The sequence below is a fragment of the Paramisgurnus dabryanus genome, chromosome 13, assembly GCF_030506205.2.
Source record: "Paramisgurnus dabryanus chromosome 13, PD_genome_1.1, whole genome shotgun sequence".
NCBI classification, from domain to species: domain Eukaryota; kingdom Metazoa; phylum Chordata; class Actinopteri; order Cypriniformes; family Cobitidae; genus Paramisgurnus; species Paramisgurnus dabryanus.
Window position 1 is genome coordinate 24,314,923 of NC_133349.1, and position 17,764 is coordinate 24,332,686.

Here is a 17,764-nt window from a genome sequence, read left to right on the forward strand (position 1 = left end):
TTGGGACTAAAAAAGTGCTGGAGGGAAAAAGAAAAGAAATAGCAGGAGGGGAGGAAGATAAGTGTCAATCTGTTCAGACTTGTTTGGGAATTTGAGAAGGAAGGAGGGGAGGAGGGAAAAGGAGAGAGAGAGAGAGAGAGAGAGAGAGATCGCTGTAAGATTCTTTGCCTGTGTTTAAAACTTTTCTTTTTTAACTAAGATGATCAGATTAAGTTGGAAAGAGAGAGGCAAGATAATTAAATCAGTGTTTTGTGTGTTGATTTGATCTCGACTTTGGTTCAGTCAGTGGGCAAACACTGATATGTGGAATGTCTGTGAGTTGTGCAACAACTTCAAGCTTCACAGTGTGTAAAAAGAGACTGGGGTGAGAGAGAGAAAGAGAGAGAGAGGAGCGTCTCTCAAGACACTCAGGTAAGTCCTATACATTATTTCCAAAACTTTTCCTTCTTTTTGTTTACATTTGACAGAACAAACAGATATCATACATGTTTCTGTCCACGTTGCAGGCAAACGTTCCCATGTCATGCTTGAGAACACTTATGTGTGTTTACACTGTATTTTCTCTAGCCAGTTACAGTTTATGCAAACCTTCTAGTAGTCCTTTTGCTGTTGAAATGCCTCTGAACAAGGTACAAGAAAAACAATAAGGGCAGTGGTTGGTTTAACTGCATTCTTTGTAAACCACTGACACATTATCATTAAGCCATGCTGATAAACTGTGTATTTTATGAATCATCTACATTAATAATTTATAGACGTATGACGTTCTAAGTAGTTAAAATGTGTATTCAGAGTGCCTTAAAAACTATATCAGAATGAAATGGCAACACTGGACAGATTAATGCGTACGGTTGCATAGCTTTAGCAGTGTGGACGTCATGAGCTCAATTCTTAGAAAACAAAAAATGAATACCTTAACTACACTAAGTCACTTATATAAAGAAATCTACCATAATTGTAAATTATACAAAATAATGAAACTATAACTTTTCAGATCAAGTCAGTTAAAATGTTTACTGTTTTAAGGGCTACCATGTGAGTTGCCAAGTCATATTCTTGACATGTTGCAACAAGACAGACTCCAAAGTTTAAAAGATTTCTCTGACTAATATTAACTGTCAAACTTAATCCAAAGCAGTTCAGATCATTTGATCAGAATGTGTGCTACCTGGAGATCAAACTTATGATATTTTGTGCTGCTAATGCAATGCTCTACCAAATGAGCTACAGTGATTGTGTTGTAATATGAATTTTTTGATTAATTAATCAGGTTATTGATCTTATTGTATCTTTCGTTCATTACAGGTTCTCTGTGTTATCATGGAAACCACTAAATGTAATTGGGCCACACGGGACACTGTGCACATGCCATTCTCTTAAGGTGCACCAAAGAAGTTGTATTAATCAACTGCATCCACAAATCGTCACCTTACCCCTAAGGCTATCTTCTAAAATGACTCAGAGAGACCAAAAGATGGAGCCAATTAGGGAAAAACCAAGAAACGGAGGAAGAGAAACTAGGCTGGATTCATACGATAGGACAAGGGACAAAGAAAGATTACCTGCCACCAGAGGAAAAGACGATGAGGTGGACTGGAGAAACAGAGAGAAAAGAAAATATGCAGATAGACGTCCACATGCAAGGACATCTTTGGCAGAAAGAGCTGATTATGAAGAACAAGAGAACGAGAGGAGGAAAGGCGACACTTTCCCCAGGATGACAAAGCCAACCAAAGACAGAGATGGAAGGATAATACTTCCAGACCGTGAACGGGAGCTCCGTATGGGAATACCAAAGGAAATGTTGTATGAAACTGAAAGAGAAAGAGAGAGGGAACGAAGAAGATACAGGGACGTGGACACACAGAGTGAAAGAGAAAGAGCACGATACAAGGAAGACTTGAGGAGAAACGACATGAGAAGGCCTGTAAAAGATGAGGCAGAGAAACGGCGGGACAGAGAAAAGGAGTTTGACTCGGGAATGAAGGACGGAAGGAGAGAGAGCTACCCAAGTGTCAATGACCAGTGGGGCATCAAGGAAAGAGAGAGAGACAGAAGAGACAGAGGGGACGACAGATATAGACAAAAAGATAGAGAGGGCAGGTATTACCTTCGAGAGACGGAGAGCTTCTCCGACAGAGAATGGAGGGCTGAAAGACCCAGAGAGACAGATAGAGATAAGAAAAGATATACGAAGAGTGAAGGGGACAGCGATGAAGAGAGGGTAAAGGACAAGAGGAGAAAAGATGATTATAATGGCGAACACAAGCACTGCAAAAGTGAAGGAGACAGCGAAGCACAACGAACAGCGGACAGAATTAGAGAGAGAGACAGACGGAGAGATGCAAATAGACAGCGAGAGACGGGTTCTCAAGATCGAAAAGGTGAACGATTGGAACATTACAGAGAGCCGGAGAGGGACAGAACAAGAGATTCCAGAGAAAAAAGAAGAGATTACTTCGACAGAGACACATACGCGTACGCAACTGACAGAAGAAGGTATAAAAATGAAGAAAAGACTAGATATTTAGAGCGAGCAGAGATTGAAGAGAGGGAAAAGAGGAGGAGAGAAAACCGAGAGAAAGACAGACCACGCGAAGAAAGGACCTCAGGAGGTGATGTCGAGGATGAACAAAGAAGAGGAATAAGAGAAAAGTTTGAGGACAGAGAAAGCCAGATCACATCTGACATTGATAAACAGAAAATTGAAGTCAAAACAGAGAAAGAACAGGAAGGAATGAGTGTGCCAAGGAAAGAAGAGGAAGTTGGAAGCGTTGAGGTTAAGGAAATAAATACAGACAAGCCGAAGAGGAGGTTTAGGAAAATGTGGCTGGAACCACGATCATTAAAAGAGAGAAAAGATGAAGAAGAGTATATAGAGCGAGAAAAAGCAAAAGAGAGGTATCTCCAAAGATACAAGGCGAACACAACAACTGCAGATGTAGAAGATCATGAGAGAGAGATAGACAGAGAAAAAATTGTGAGTCTTGAGGACAGGTATAGAGAATTAGAGAAGGCCGGGGAGTTTGTGAGGTATGCGGCTGTAGAGCAGGAGAAAGAAAAGATAACTCATGACAGAGAGGCTATGGAGCCAGAGAGAGAGAACGTAGAGGAGATTGACAAGGAGGAAACAAGAGGGAATGGTAGATATGACTACATAGGGAACGAAGAAGGAAGTGAGGGAGAATCTGAGGGAGATAAAGATAGAGTGATGTCAACCGATGATGGATTTGTGACAGTTTCCAGTGGCGGGGACGATCCAGAGGAAGATGATTTCGAAGACTGCAAAGAGTTTTGGGATGGTGGAGTTGGTGATGATCAGTCAAAGTGTATGCAGGAAGAAATGACCAGCCAAACATTGAATGAGAGTGAGGACCAGAAAGAACCTTTAAAAGTCTTTTGCGTGATTGGTCAAACTCTTCCCATGTCACAAACCAATCCCGCTATTGACGACAACTTAGATGAGGAAGCAACCAATCAGCTTTCAGATCAAGACTTGGACTACCAGGGTGAAGTGAATGTTACAAATGTTAATGAAGCCGATGAGAACATAGAAAGAGCGATGGATGATCTCACTCTTTCACAAACAGAAGATGGTTGTGACACCAAATGGGAGGAAAGAGGAAGTTATGAGCAGCCAACACAGGATGTAAGATCACTTGATGACCATATGATTCCGCCCAATGAAATATCAAAAAAAGACACCCAGTCAGTCCCACCAGAACCATTGGAAAGCTCAGAGCCATGCATTAACAATGCTGTTGCTGCTACAGAGACTTCAAGTGAAAGCTTATTAAAAGGATGTATTGGTGACACATTGGAAATAATAAATTCAGACGACAACTGGTACACATCAGAGGAAAGAAAGCGATGCTCTACTGCTCCTCACCTTAAATGGGCCAAGGACGTGGTGAAAGAGATCCTGGGTCCAGATGTAACAGCGGACAAAGAAAAAACGAGAGGTAGTGTGACGCACACAGACATGCAATCCAACACACAAACAGAGGTTAAGGCAGACAACGACGATTCAAGGGAGGCGAAAGAACCGATAGAGGGAGAGGTAGAGCAACAGGGAGGGATGGAGACAGAGTCTAATGAGGGATCTGAGGACGATTTGCTAGATCCTGATTGTCCTGTCAAGTACACGTTGTCTTCAGAAGGAGAGACAGAAAGTGATAGAGGGGAACTTGTGACTAAGAAGACAGATAGGATAAAGGAAGTCGTTCTGAGCTCGAACAGTTTTCGAGATTTGGGCAATGAGGCTCGGATAAGGAGGCGAGGGTTCCGAAAGACAACGGAGAAACACAAAGAAGGTGAAGAGGAAGAAGGAGTTGCAAGGGACCGCAGGACAAGAGTATTCAACACATCAGGTGAGAAGAGAGCCAAAAGCAGTACCTCCTTGCTCCACTAAGTACCAATGATGTTAGAGCAGCAGGTCTTGTATTGGAGATACATTATGAGGTTTTTATAAGAGGATGTAAAGTCAAAAAGAGAGAACAGGACTACTAATGCAAGAGTATAACAAATATTTTATCTGTTAGTGTGTTTTTTTCCTATTCACCTAAAAATGAAAATTACCCAATACTTTACTCACCATCATGTCATTCTAGGTCTATATGACTTCCTTTCTTTAGCCAAACACAATCAGATTTAACAAAGCAAAGAATGCAAAAGAAGTGCTGCACGGGGTGTGAATTGCTGATCTCTGTGTTCTTTGGATGCAAGGGATAATTCAACTCAATATTTAAAGAATCTCCAAGGCACTTGAATGATATAAAAAGAGTTAAAAAGCCTTTATTTCACATGGCTTGAACTTTTAAAGCAGGTGACAAATACACCTACTCGTTGCGGCTTACAAGCCTTGGTCAGGGTGTAATCATATTTAAATTAAATAAATTCTTGGCTCTTTTTAGCATTGTAACAGCATTGTTTAGTGCCGAGCTTTGAAGCTACAAAAAGCACACCCATCCTATATTAAAGGAGACATATCATGGTAAATCCACTTTCTTAGCTCTTAAATGCATTTTGTTGTATATTTGTAGTGTTTAGAAGTACATAAAAGTTGAAATTAGTCTCTTCAGGTGCTTTGTTGATATCTTTATATTCTGTTTTGGTCATATTTTCCAACCTGTTCTGATTTTTCTATGATCTATTACGTTTTTTGAACAATTACGTCACAGTACTTGCAGCGGAACTGCCAAATAAGGACATCGACTTCCAGCCCAACACTACGAGCAATCCGGCATTTTCAATTTCTCGCTGCGATATTGTAGTCCAAGCTCAAGGTATTCGGTTGTTGAACCTGTGCCTGGTTGAGTTTTATTTTTTACAGAAATGTCATTTTTTAGTGCGCGAAGCACTTAAAGGATAACTATTTCACCAACCTCCACCAGTATAAAGTAGGATTTGCCGATAGACTTCGTCTGATTGAGGGGTCAATTACTTCTATCTTTGGAGACGACGAGCAGAGCACTTCGGTAAGCTGTAAATAGCTTTAAAAACAGTAAAGTACACGGTTGTCATGGTTTAGCAGTGCTGTTTCTCAATCCGAAGGCTGCAGCCTGCGGATGTCGCATGTGGTCATCAACCCGGGATTAAGTTATAGCATATTACAACAATTTACAATTAACTAAGAATGATAGTCAACTATATAATTGTTAATATTCTGAAATAAGACAGCCGGCATTAACACACCATTGCGATACCTCCATATGAAGATGTTGTTCTGCAGGTTCGTCGTCTTCATTTTCATCTCGCTCCATTTCCGACTCTGGCGCGAACATATAAGGCTGGATGGACAAGTCTTCCGTTGTTGACATTTTGTGAATAACAAGTAAATAAAACGTTTCTGTGCCGCTAGATAATCGTATCTCTGCTATAAAACTACAAAAATGGCCGAACAGGGTGGAGTTTAACTGAGTGTCACCTCAGCAACCTGAAGAGGGGGCAGGGTGTGACGTGCATTTAAAAAGACAGCACCAAAACGAGTTGCTCTCAGATGCACATCAGAAAAGGGGTAGAAAGGGGGCCTGTGGGGCTATAATAATGAGGAATTCAGACCCAAGCATTGCAGTTTCACTTTATATAGACCACAAATAGTTGATTTATATGTAAAAAGGACAGATTTAAAAGCATGATATGTCTGCTTTAAAGTAATCCAAAGTAATCCACACAGCTTCAGTGGGAAAGTCTTCTGAAGGCAATCGATGCAAAGACAATCGACTAAAATAACGACCGACGCATGTTAACGAGAGTGCGTAGGACGTAGTGTCTCGTCTCTTACGCTACGTCATAAGCTGGAAATGCACTCTTACAAAATTCGATTGCCCTCAGAAGGCCTTTATTAACAACCTGGAGCCGTGTGGATTACTTCTGTAAAAGATGAATGGACTTTTTGGGCTTCAAATCAGAAGCACCAATTACTACCATTGTAAAGCTTGCAACAGCCAGGACATTTTCTAATATTGAGAATGGCTTGAGGGTGAGTAAATCATAGGATAATTTCATTCTTGGCTGAACTATCCCTTTAAGTTTCGGTTTTACACATAGTCTAAGCATATAAAAAATTTAATCAATACTCTTTTAGCGCCAAGTTAAACAGACGACTGACCCTGTAAACACTGTAAACCACTGCAAACAAAAGTTATTTTTATTTAAAACTTCTCGAGAATCTCAAACCACGCAAACAGAAGATTTTTGGTTCTCATGCCACAGAAGTAATAATCTTCCCTCAGTAGTCTGATTTTCAGTCTGTAAGCTATAGAGGTCTCCTCGGGGTTTTATGTGGGCTATATGGAGTCATGACCTCAGACGACTCCTTAAACAAGAACATTTCTTGGAAGAGGCAGATCATACTTTTATTTACAAACCAAGTCATCCTCATTCATTTACTAGCACGTACTCCCCCAATACGTTTTCCTGTTGCTCGTATCCATTGCAATAGTGTTATTTATAGTTGAATTTTACCACATTTTCTTTACTGCTGCCATATCCGTTTTGTTTTCATTTCCTGTTGATTTTCTATTTGAGTTCAGGTTATGTATCTTAACTCAAGCAGTATGATGCTTAATAACAGGGCTGTTATTGTGTTTTGAGCTGACATCTCTGTGTTTTTGTTGTATAGATGAGGATGATGATGAACTGTGCTTCTCCTGGAGTGAAGTGGATATGAGGTACAGTAGAAAAATCACGCTTTTCTGTTTGGTTCTTCACAAGAAAAAACAGTGGTTATATAAGACTTTTTTTACACTGCCAGAAAAAATGGTCCTGGGGCAGTACCCTTTCAAAAATTACACCTTTGCGCCTAAAGAGTTAATATTAGTACACCAGAGGTATATATGATACCAAAGAGTTCATATTAGTAGTACCTTAGAGGTACATATTGTACCAAATAGTTTATATTAGTACCTTAGAGGTACTGTCATGGATTTTCCAGATGGAATTATGGATGCAGTTGAGAGATATGTAAAATAATTTGTTTTATTAAAGAAATCTAGACAGCATAAACACAATACTGGCTCAGCCTGATGATCATCAAAGAGATATGACAGCTGAACTGCCTCTCCAAACCCTTAACTCCTAATCTTATAGTTTCATTGCAAGCTTGCAACGGACACATTTCCTATTTTTTAACACTTTTTAAAACACAGACTCTGTGTTTTCCAAAGCATCAGCTACTAATTCTGTGTCTGTCACTTTTGCTAATTTGAGCTGACCAATTGTTTGTTTTTTGGTTTTCCACCAATCAGCAATTAGGTTTGCTTCGTTATTTTTGTTTCAATGCAACTGCACTTTTCTTGGAAACTTAAGGATGCACTTGCAATGAACTTAGTTCAAAAGGGCAATGCAGTCAGTGTCCTTTTGATGAACCAAAACTTAACAGTTATTTTCAGTTGACAGAAGACACATTAATATTCAACTTTAAGATATGAAAAAACTCAGTATATGAAACCATATGATAATAAAACAAATACAGATATATAAATACAATATGAATCTCCTAAATTCTCCCACAGTACATATGGTACCAAAGACAGGGTTTCCCGCAGCACTTTTCAGTTCGGGCGGCCCACCTAAGCTGGGATACCCTACCACCTTAACTAGGCTGTCCAAAAAAAATTCCACCAAACGCCTCATGGCTGAAATGAGAGAAAGACATGATCCGTCACTGTCTGGAGGATAACTAGCCTGTTGATAAAACATTTAATTAATGAATAATCTAGTATGTGTTCATTTTCTATAGCTTCTTCAAAATTGAGTTTTATTTGAGTGTTTTAAATAAAATATTTTCATCATGACGCGTACACCCCACCCCTTTGATTCCCACGCCCCCGGCCCGCCCACCTGCACAACCCTTACCACCTTAACTAACAAATTTTCTGCGGGAAACCCTGAAAGAGTTCATATTAGTACCTTAAAGGTACATATAGTACCAAAGAGTTTATATTAGTACCTTAGTGGTACATATAATACCAAAGAGTTTATATTAGTAGCTTAGAGGTACATATTGTACCAAAGAGTTCATATTAGTACCTTAGAGGTACATATTGTACCAAAGAGTTCATATTAGTACCTTAGAGGTACATATTGTACCAAAGAGTTCATATTAGTACCTTAGAGGTACGTATAGTACCATAAAGTTTATATTAGTACCTCAGATGTGAATATTGATACCAAAGAGTTCACATTTGTACCTCACAAGCGTATAAAGTTTCAAAGAGTTCCTATTAGTACATCAGAGGTGTATATGGTACCAAATAGTTCATATTAGTACCCAGAGGTATATTTGGTACCAAAGAGTTCATATCAGTACCTCAGATGTGCATATGATTCCAAACAGTTCATATTAGTACCTCAGAGGTATATATTAATACATTCGGACTTCATAGTAATACATTACTGTTACCTTTCGGTCTGCTTTGTATTGTCTCAAAAATTACTATAATAACACAACACTCTTTCTACATTTAACACAGTTTCTGTTTCTTTTAGGAAAAGGAGCGAAACACTCAGCAGGACAAAAAAAAGAAATTCCAAATTCTTTAGTAAGTCTTGATCTATTTTTATTGTTAGCACAACATTTCATGTACATGACCAGCATGTGCATAACTGTATATACCAGCCACATAAATAAAATAATAGCTCTATTACAGTGGCACATTCATTGTCCATAATGGCAAGAACCATTACACTGTGAAAAATATACAATACTTGAATACTAATACATCAATTTCCGTTCAGACTAAGGAATTATTTGGAAAAGTTAGTCATTCCCAACTATGCTACTCTGTCAGTCCTTTAGGCTAAGTACAAGTTTGTGCCTGTACATCAATCAAACATGCAGATAAACAGCTGCAAATTCTCATTTTATACTCCTATAAGTTTTCATAAGAAGAATCTTATATCTCTCTTTGTGAAAATAACCGCAGATACATAACCAAAAAAATATAACCAATTGATAAAAGCAGAAAAAACTTTGGACACTGAATATACCTACAATAATATCACTTGTACTGTATGTGTTTTGTTTACTTTGTTTTTTGCCCTTTGTACTCTGACTTTATGACTTACTGTGAACCACGTCTAAAAGCTCTCTGTTTTTCTCCACTTCAGACTCTCAGTTATATCAGGAATACAGCGAGGTGGTCCAGAACAGAGAGATTCAGCTGTCTCATTCTGATTCCATAGCGATAAGCGGAGATCCTACCCCCATCCGTTCATCTTCCTCTCCCAATCATTCTCCTAAGTTTGCACACAGGGCTCTCCCACCTCCTCCTCCAGTCCCGCTACACCCATACACTCTGTCCCAAAACATCAAAAGTCTCAATGTACCTCAACAATCCATAAACAGACCTCCGTCTCCTCGCCTGTCCATCTCTCCCTCCTCACCCACACTATGGCAGGATCTCCCTGGAGTGAGGAGCAGCTCAGAGCTCGGGGAGGTTACTGAAGATGAGAGACGTCTGCAGGAGGTAACTTTATACTTTTATATACTTACAATTTAGTATCACCTGAATTTCACATTGTATTTACTGTAGTAGTAGCCCACCCCAAAAAAACATTTAGATGAAGCATTTGATTCAGAACCTGGGGCTTTTTGAATACAACAAATCATTTGTATTTGCACCAAAACAAAAAAGTGGGTTTAGGTAGATTTCTTTGAGTTATTTAGTGTTTCAAGCAACATCTTTGTTGATCAGCACACCCTTAAAAAATGTTAAAAATGTTGGATTAAAACCTTTAAAAGCCTTTTCTTTCAGTTATAGAAGTACAAAAGCAGGCTTTTAATTGCTGTTAATGTATTGATATTATGCATAATCATTGTAATCTCATAAAATCATTTGCAAATATGCAAGAAAAGGTTTGTATTCTAAAAATACAAACGAGAGATAAAGGATTTACAAACGTGCGGAGAGCCAAGGCGTTTAAGCACTCGAACAGCGCCATGTAAAAATCATTACTTAAAATGTTTCTCATCTTACCATATCCACATATACACAATAAATCCGTAGGGTAGCATTAAAAAACATTTAAAAGCAGATGCATTTGTTTAAAGAGTAACTAAACCCTAAACCAACTTTTTTTAGTTAATGATCTGTAAGAATGGGGCTTTATTAGTGCTGTTCATTGATTTTAGTAAGTTTTTTGACATTTGTATATAAAGTGTTTCAATACTACAATATATGGTGTAAAAACGTCTGAGTGCTGCCCTCTTCAGGTTGAACGGTGGCTACTGCAGTTAAATTTTCCTATTGGATGTTGGGTCCAAGAAATAACTCGTGACGTAAGCAGTTTCAAGCTCACCGCGCCCTTGTTACGATCTCACCACACACTTAGTTCGTCCCCTCTATCTCCGTTGGGGTCTGCCCACTTTTCTTGCATTTTTCAAATATTGCAGTGGGTGGAGTCAGGCTCTGACCAGGGGTTTAGTTACGCTTTAAAGTAAAGCATTTATTTACTTATCAGGCCACAGGTGAAGCAGCTCTTTACGCATTCTAACATCTCATAATCGGTCCTTATTTATGTCCAAAAGACTCAATAATAATTTTTTACATTTCAATCCTTTAATCTTTTTTATATAAAAGCGTTTTGGTGCTGCTGCACATTCATGGGTGTGATAAGCAAACCCGTGTTGTCGTCCCGTTTATAGGCGCATATTACCAATAAAAAAAAAAAAAACATATTGCGCCATTGACTTTAGAGCAGGTTTTAGTTGGTCAATGGCGTAGTCTATTTTAGTTTCCTCAAAATATCAACGCGCCAGCAATGCGCCTGAACGCACCTCGTTTTCAGACGAGAACGGCCATGGGCACAAAATTGGGCGCAAATGCATTTGCTATTTAAACAACGTGGCGCTAAATGTGAAAATGATAATTGCGCCGGGTTGAAACTAGCACAAGACACTTGCGTCGCGCATTACGCTGCATTGCGCCGGGTGTATGATAGAGCCCATAAGGTCTGTTTACTAATGTGAGCTACTGGCATGAGCCTCAGAGCAGAGCAATCAGAGCAGAGCTCAATATTATTAATCATGACACATCCAAATAGGGCAAAAATAGACCATTTCATTCAAAGGACAAATCCTAGGGTTGTAAATGGACATTTTTCTGAATAGTGCTTGCACTTAATAAAGTTACACATTTTCTGTGTAAATATCAAAGAACAGTTTAGCAGATTATTTCAATGCATTATTTGGCACCTTTAATAGTTATGGATTATCTTGCAAGAAAATACAGCACTGTTTGTACATTTTAATGCCTCATTTGTTTTAATTGGTGATGTCCGCATTATAAAGAGTCTCTTTTTGTTTCAGGTGAGGTTTGAGGTTGTGACCTCAGAGGCATCATACTCTCGCAGTTTGGACATTGTAGTGGACAATTTTGTATTGTCCAAACAGCTCAAATCCCTCCTGTCTTCCCAAGACAAGAACTGGCTCTTCTCCAAGCTAAGTGATGTCAGAGATGTCAGTCAAAGGTGAGATTCTTTACATACTTTACTTACATACGGGACAGGCAAACAAACTGCATTGTCTATAGCAGTGATCTCCAACATAGTGCCCATGGGCATCTGGTTGCCTGCACAGAGTGTGTGAATTGCCCACCAAAGCAAATTTTCATCAATATTTATTTGTTACATATTTTTATATTAGCTTGGCTTCTTTAATGTATGTTAACAATGTTAAAACATATCAAGTCAAATTAAATAAAATCAACAAGTAAAACAAATTTTGAGTAGACTATATCAAAAAATTCCCCTCCAAATGGTTTAATCTATTGTGGTTCTTCACTGTACATCCAATCTGAGCTTTTAAAACCATACGATGTAACTTTGAATCTTATGTTTTAGCTCTGACCAAAGTCAGCTTCATTGAAATTGTTATTTGGAGGCATTACTTGTCCACTAATGTATATATATTTTTTGACATATAGTTTTCTGTCTAAGCTGGAAGAAAGAGTGGAGAGCGACGTAATGCACTTTAGCGTCTGTGACATCATCATCAATTTTTGTCCGCAATTCCGAAAGGTTTATGTGCCGTACCTTACCAACCAATCCTATCAGGACAAAACGTATCAAAGACTAATGTATGTATTTAAACCCACCTAAAGTGTGCACAATGGACTTTTCTTCTTGTTTATAGCCATATAATCATCTCATTGTCATTCCTTCATTTCTCCTAGGGATGGGAATCATGAATTCCGGAGAGTTGTGGAAAAGTTAGAGCGTAACCCTGTCTGTCAACGACTGCCTTTACGCTCATTCCTCATTCTGCCGTTCCAAAGAATCACACGCCTTAAACTACTAGTGCAGGTACTCTTTCTTTACATTCATTTCAAATTACTAGACACCCTAATGCTCGAGGCACACATGAAACATTTAGACCCGATCTCGCGTATGTCTCGGGTTGGACCTCTGGTTTTCGGATTTAAGTAGACCCTCTTATTCAAATACTCACCATTTTTTCTTGTCTGTAGAATATTGCAAAGAGAACGGCTTCTAAGACCAAGGATGAGGCCCAGGCCATTAAGGCAATGAAACTGCTGGAGAAGGTAGGACTTCGTTCTCCATCTACTTGTTATGATGATCATATCTCTTTATCAGAGTTCCACACCTTTACGTTTCTCTTCTGTTTCTTTACAGATGATCCAGGACAGTAATGAGAGCATCTCTCAAATGAGCAACATTGAGTCACTTGTAACCCTTAATGCAAAAGTTGACTTTGAGTGCAAGGTGAGCACACCATTTACTGTTTATATTTTCGTTTGCTTACAAATTTACAAGCTGGCAACTCTATTTATTACACTGTTTAAAGGGATAGTTCAACCAAAAATGAAAAGATAATTTGATAAATCATGGTAAAAACACATAGTAGAAACCAAAGTACTATGGAAGTCAATGGGGACCCTCAACTGTGTATTTATCAAAACATCTTTTTTTGTATTCAACATAATAAAGAAACTCATACAGGCTTAGAATAACATGAGGGTGAGGAAATAATGACATCATTTCCAATTTTAGGTTGCACTGTTTACAGTAATTCTACTTGAAAGTATTCTAAGTCTGCTTAAACATTTGCACCCTAACCATTATGTGGTTTACTTATATATTATTTAGTTATATTTATATTTTATACAGGTACTTTTATTTGTTAAACACACGGAGGAAACTTAAAAAAAAACATTATGAACTGAAGAATATTCATGATGTTGTTATAAATCCATTTTGGCAGAGTATTAACACTTAATGACATTTAAATGACAAATTATATTTGTACCACTGTAGCTGAGGTCAAGAAAAATATTTCTGACGCTGTTATAAAACTATATGACAGAGTATTAACACTTAATGACATTTTCAATTTGTATCACTAGTAAAAAAATTCCTCCATTACTAAGACAACATAACAGAAATTTTTTACTAGTGATACAAATTGAAAATGTCATTAAGTGTTAATACTCTCTCATATAGTTTTATAACAGCGTCATTAATATTTTTCTTGACCTCAGCTACAGTGGTACAAATATAATTTGTCATTTAAATGTCATTAAGTGTTAATACTCTGCCAAAATGGATTTATAACAACATCATGAATATTCTTCAGTTCATAATGTTTTTTTTTAAGTTTCGTCCGTGTGTTTAACAAATAAAAGTAATCATTCAAAAATAGTAATAATAATAAAAATTGATAAAATTATACTTTATCGCATTTGGAGACCGATTCACCTAAAATTAAATGAAAACAGTACAATAATGGGTTAAGCCATGCAGCGTTGGGTCCATATCGCTGCAAAGTTAATTGCATTAAATGAAATTGATTAAATGTCAGAAAATTTCAGAACCTCTATATGAGAAAAAACAAGTTCTGTTAGTTGTCAGTTTTTTAAGTATTGTGCACATATAAGTAAGTATAATATTTTGATGTGTCTGTGACATTTTGTTACGGTATTTAAAATTATTTGACAGTATATTAACACTTAATGATATTTAAATGACAGTTTAATGTAACCTTAACACATAAAGCTAGGTGGTTTCTTAAGTTTGATAATTATTGACAGATTTAAGTTGTGTTGTATTGGTTTATGTCAAGTTGTCATAACATAGACAATACAAACAATGTCATCTTTGCATTAAAAATGACAGAAACTGAACAAATGACACTTATTGACAGTTGTCATAAATGTGCATAAAATCTCCTTAATATTCATGACACGTGTCATGTCATGATTATGAAGGTGTCATGTCAGTCTTATGAACACCCCTTCAAGTAAAGTGTTACCTAATTTTGTTGTGCTTGCACAATGACAATAAAGTTGTAAGCATGAGATACATTAAACAGAAATCTTTTTTTGTATATACTAATAATATATTATCGTGTCATATTTGTGTTGTGTGTTTAGACTCTGCCGTTGATCAGTCAGTCTCGCAGGCTTGTACGAGAAGGACCCGCAACCGAACTGAGGGACTTCTCTCGGAAGGATATCGAGAGAAATATTTATTTGCACCTTTTCAATGACTATCTCCTGCTCTCATTACCGAAAGAGTATGTTTGCTCATCTTTTCAATTAATTTATTAACACAAATTATAGTACATCTGATGTTTCTCTTTCTCGTCTTTGTTTGTAGAGGAGGAAAGTTTACAGTTATAGATCATGCACCTGTCTCAGATCTGCGGGTTGAGAACTGCAAGTTCAAACTGCATTCATTAAAGAAAAACCTGTTTCTGCTGCACATGGTCAACCAGGCTTTGCTGTTGCGTACAGATACAGAGTAAGTAGTATGTAATGCAAATGCACTGCAGATTTACATTTACATAAATGCAGTATTAAAATGTGACCCTAGTATCTATAAAATCCAGGTTAAAGTCTCATAATGTAATATATAATTGAGGTTATGGGCATAAATGTTTGATTTCAGTCTTTGACATAACCTTACTCAATCAATATTAAAGATATCAAGGTTATATATTCTTCTTTACATCATGTAGGATGATTTTATGTAGAAAACAGTATATCACAAAAAATGACTTATCTGGGTTTTCACAGACTGGGTCAGAAACATGCCGACTGTGATGTGCCTTAAGCTCTAAACTTAAGGCCAATGTATCACAGCATCAGGCAGACTTGTGTTTTGCAGTCTGTTCATGTTAGCCATCACCTTAAAGAGCAAATCAGTGTGTGAAGTTGCAAACCTGAACCCATTTCAAATTTTCCAATTTCTTATTTCAGAGCTGATAAACTACGCTGGATATCAGCACTTTCACGGCCGTATCCCGAGATCGACTTCAGTGCAGTTCAGGGTACGTGCCACCTCCTGCTCCGAAGAATGATGCAATGTCGAATCATATCTTCTCACCTTAATAGCTCATTTTTTCTCCCCGTTCCCTTTCACAGACTTTAAACAAGTGCAGTGCATCAAAGCCTATGCCGCCCAGCAACCAGATGAACTCAATTTGGAGAAAGCCGATGTCCTGTTAGTGCACAAGCAGAGTTCAGACGGTCAGTTATAATGCTAATCACATCGTCACTATCTTGGGGTGTCAGGTGTTGGGCCCTTACAAAGAAAAGCACACAGGATACAAATACAAACCGCTAAAATATTTCTACAAGCTTCACTGTTGGAATTGTCTGCTTTAAAATTGTGTAAATCCCAGCTGTGCGTGCATAATGTGTGACTATATACAGAATTCATATATGAGTTCATATTTGTCCATGCATATACCCTTTGGATACTGGCTCTGAATATAAAAAGTGTTTAACATACTTTAACAGTATGTGTTCTCACCTGCCCTGTGCATTATATTAACAGCAAAAAAAATTACATTCACATTTATAAATATTTATCAAATTCATATTAAGATAAACCCTATTTTAAAATGCATCTGTAATTCTTTTTCATCTGACATTTTCAAAGTTAAAACTGATAACCCTTTCATTGCTATTAATGTGAAATTACTCAACCTAAACCTGCATCTGAGCTCTCCATACACATGCCATGCATAATGCTAATGTTATTAAGACTCTAAAGTAAGACCATGATTTCCAAAAATACTTTATTTCAAGCTCTCTTCTTTTTCTTAAGGTTGGGTGGAAGGAACGCGTCTGTCCGACAGGCAGCGAGGTTGGGCCCCGGACTCACACGTGGAGACGATAGTCAGTGACAAAACCAAAAAGCGCAACCTGCTGGACACGATGAAAATTGCTACCGCTGCAATGTGAGCTAGGTGCCATCAAGGTGCACAGGTTCACAATATCTTAAGTATTATCAAAGAAAAGACCTGCAAGAATGTTTCTATTTATTTTCCGTGTGAACTCAAGCTGATAGGGGTGACGTGCTCACACCCATGTCTATGTTCTCCAAACCTTTGTGCTGGACGGTTCCTTTCTGCTACAAATTTAAGTGCCTATTGGGAGACCCTTGCATTCAAGCTATACATTTATCAGCAGGTGTGGGGATTCGAACCCATGACCTTTATGCTGCTAATGGAGTACAGAAACTATATCTGTGCAGCTTCCTCTGTGTTTATGTACAACATCATGTGAAGGCTGTCTTATATTTCGAAGCGGGGACTCTGGAGGATGTTTGGACTACAGCCCCTCATCTTTAGGATGAACGAGTCGCCTAAAAAAGCGCAATGGCTGAACATAAAACATGAATAAACTGACATGAAATTTTGTAAACATCAAATCCTTTTTGCAGTGGAATGTAAATCCTGCTGGACTGCAATGGGAATTATTTTTGCTGTTTTTCAGGATACAACTAACAAGGATTTGTAAAAAAAATAAAAGTGGACATTTCATTTAATGTATGCAGTTTATTTTAAGGGCACACTTGTGTGAGCTTATAATTGTGATGTTTATAATCATGTATTATGGGTGAATCTACTTTTAAAGATCAAAAATAGAGAACAATACAAATGTGTCCACACATACAATGACTATACAATGTACATAATATAGTTTTTTATGTGTAAAGTATTATGTTTTCTTGGAGAAATTTCATAAAATCTGTTTCCTATTAAAAATGATTGGCACAAAGAGAGAATCACTTTAACAGTTGTAAAATATCTTCACTTTTATATTGATATAATGTAAAGTCCCTTTGAGTCATGGGTGTCCCAGGTAAAATAATGTACTTGAATGTACTAAAACTACTTGAATACCAGCAAGTACATTTGTAGTACACTGATATTTTTGTGCTAAATTAAAATGTGTAACACTACAGATACTCTAGGTTTACAAGTAACAGAACTCACACTGACTAATTCATA

The 17,764-nt window shown here is 37.6% G+C and overlaps 1 protein-coding gene across 2 annotated transcripts; it reads left to right on the forward strand.

Annotated features, from left to right (window-relative positions):
• The first annotated feature begins 116 nt into the window (after positions 1-116).
• On the forward strand, positions 117-17,293 carry arhgef5 (Rho guanine nucleotide exchange factor (GEF) 5). Of its 2 annotated transcripts, none has more exons than XM_065270067.1 (15): positions 117-411; positions 1,306-4,370; positions 7,124-7,172; positions 8,992-9,044; positions 9,613-9,971; positions 11,813-11,973; positions 12,429-12,581; positions 12,678-12,807; positions 12,972-13,046; positions 13,138-13,227; positions 14,895-15,037; positions 15,121-15,264; positions 15,723-15,793; positions 15,888-15,992; positions 16,576-17,293. In XM_065270067.1, exons 2-15 carry the CDS (start codon positions 1,454-1,456, stop codon positions 16,710-16,712), a joined length of 4,587 nt encoding a protein of 1,528 aa, XP_065126139.1. In that variant the 5' UTR covers positions 117-411; positions 1,306-1,453; the 3' UTR covers positions 16,713-17,293. The 2 variants fall into 2 exon arrangements, with proteins under 2 accessions (XP_065126139.1, XP_065126140.1); XM_065270068.1 differs by having other exon boundaries at positions 119-411; positions 1,306-3,962.
• Positions 17,294-17,764: the final 471 nt, after the last annotated feature.

Coding starts and splice junctions, on each gene's coding strand:
- arhgef5 (XM_065270067.1), top strand. CDS start 1,454: ATGACTCAGAGAGACCAAAAGATGGAGCCAATTAGGGAAAAACCAAGA. Junction 13,047..13,137: donor CAATGAAACTGCTGGAGAAG/GTAGGACTTCGT, acceptor GTTTCTTTACAG/ATGATCCAGGACAGTAATGA. Junction 13,228..14,894: donor AAGTTGACTTTGAGTGCAAG/GTGAGCACACCA, acceptor TTGTGTGTTTAG/ACTCTGCCGTTGATCAGTCA.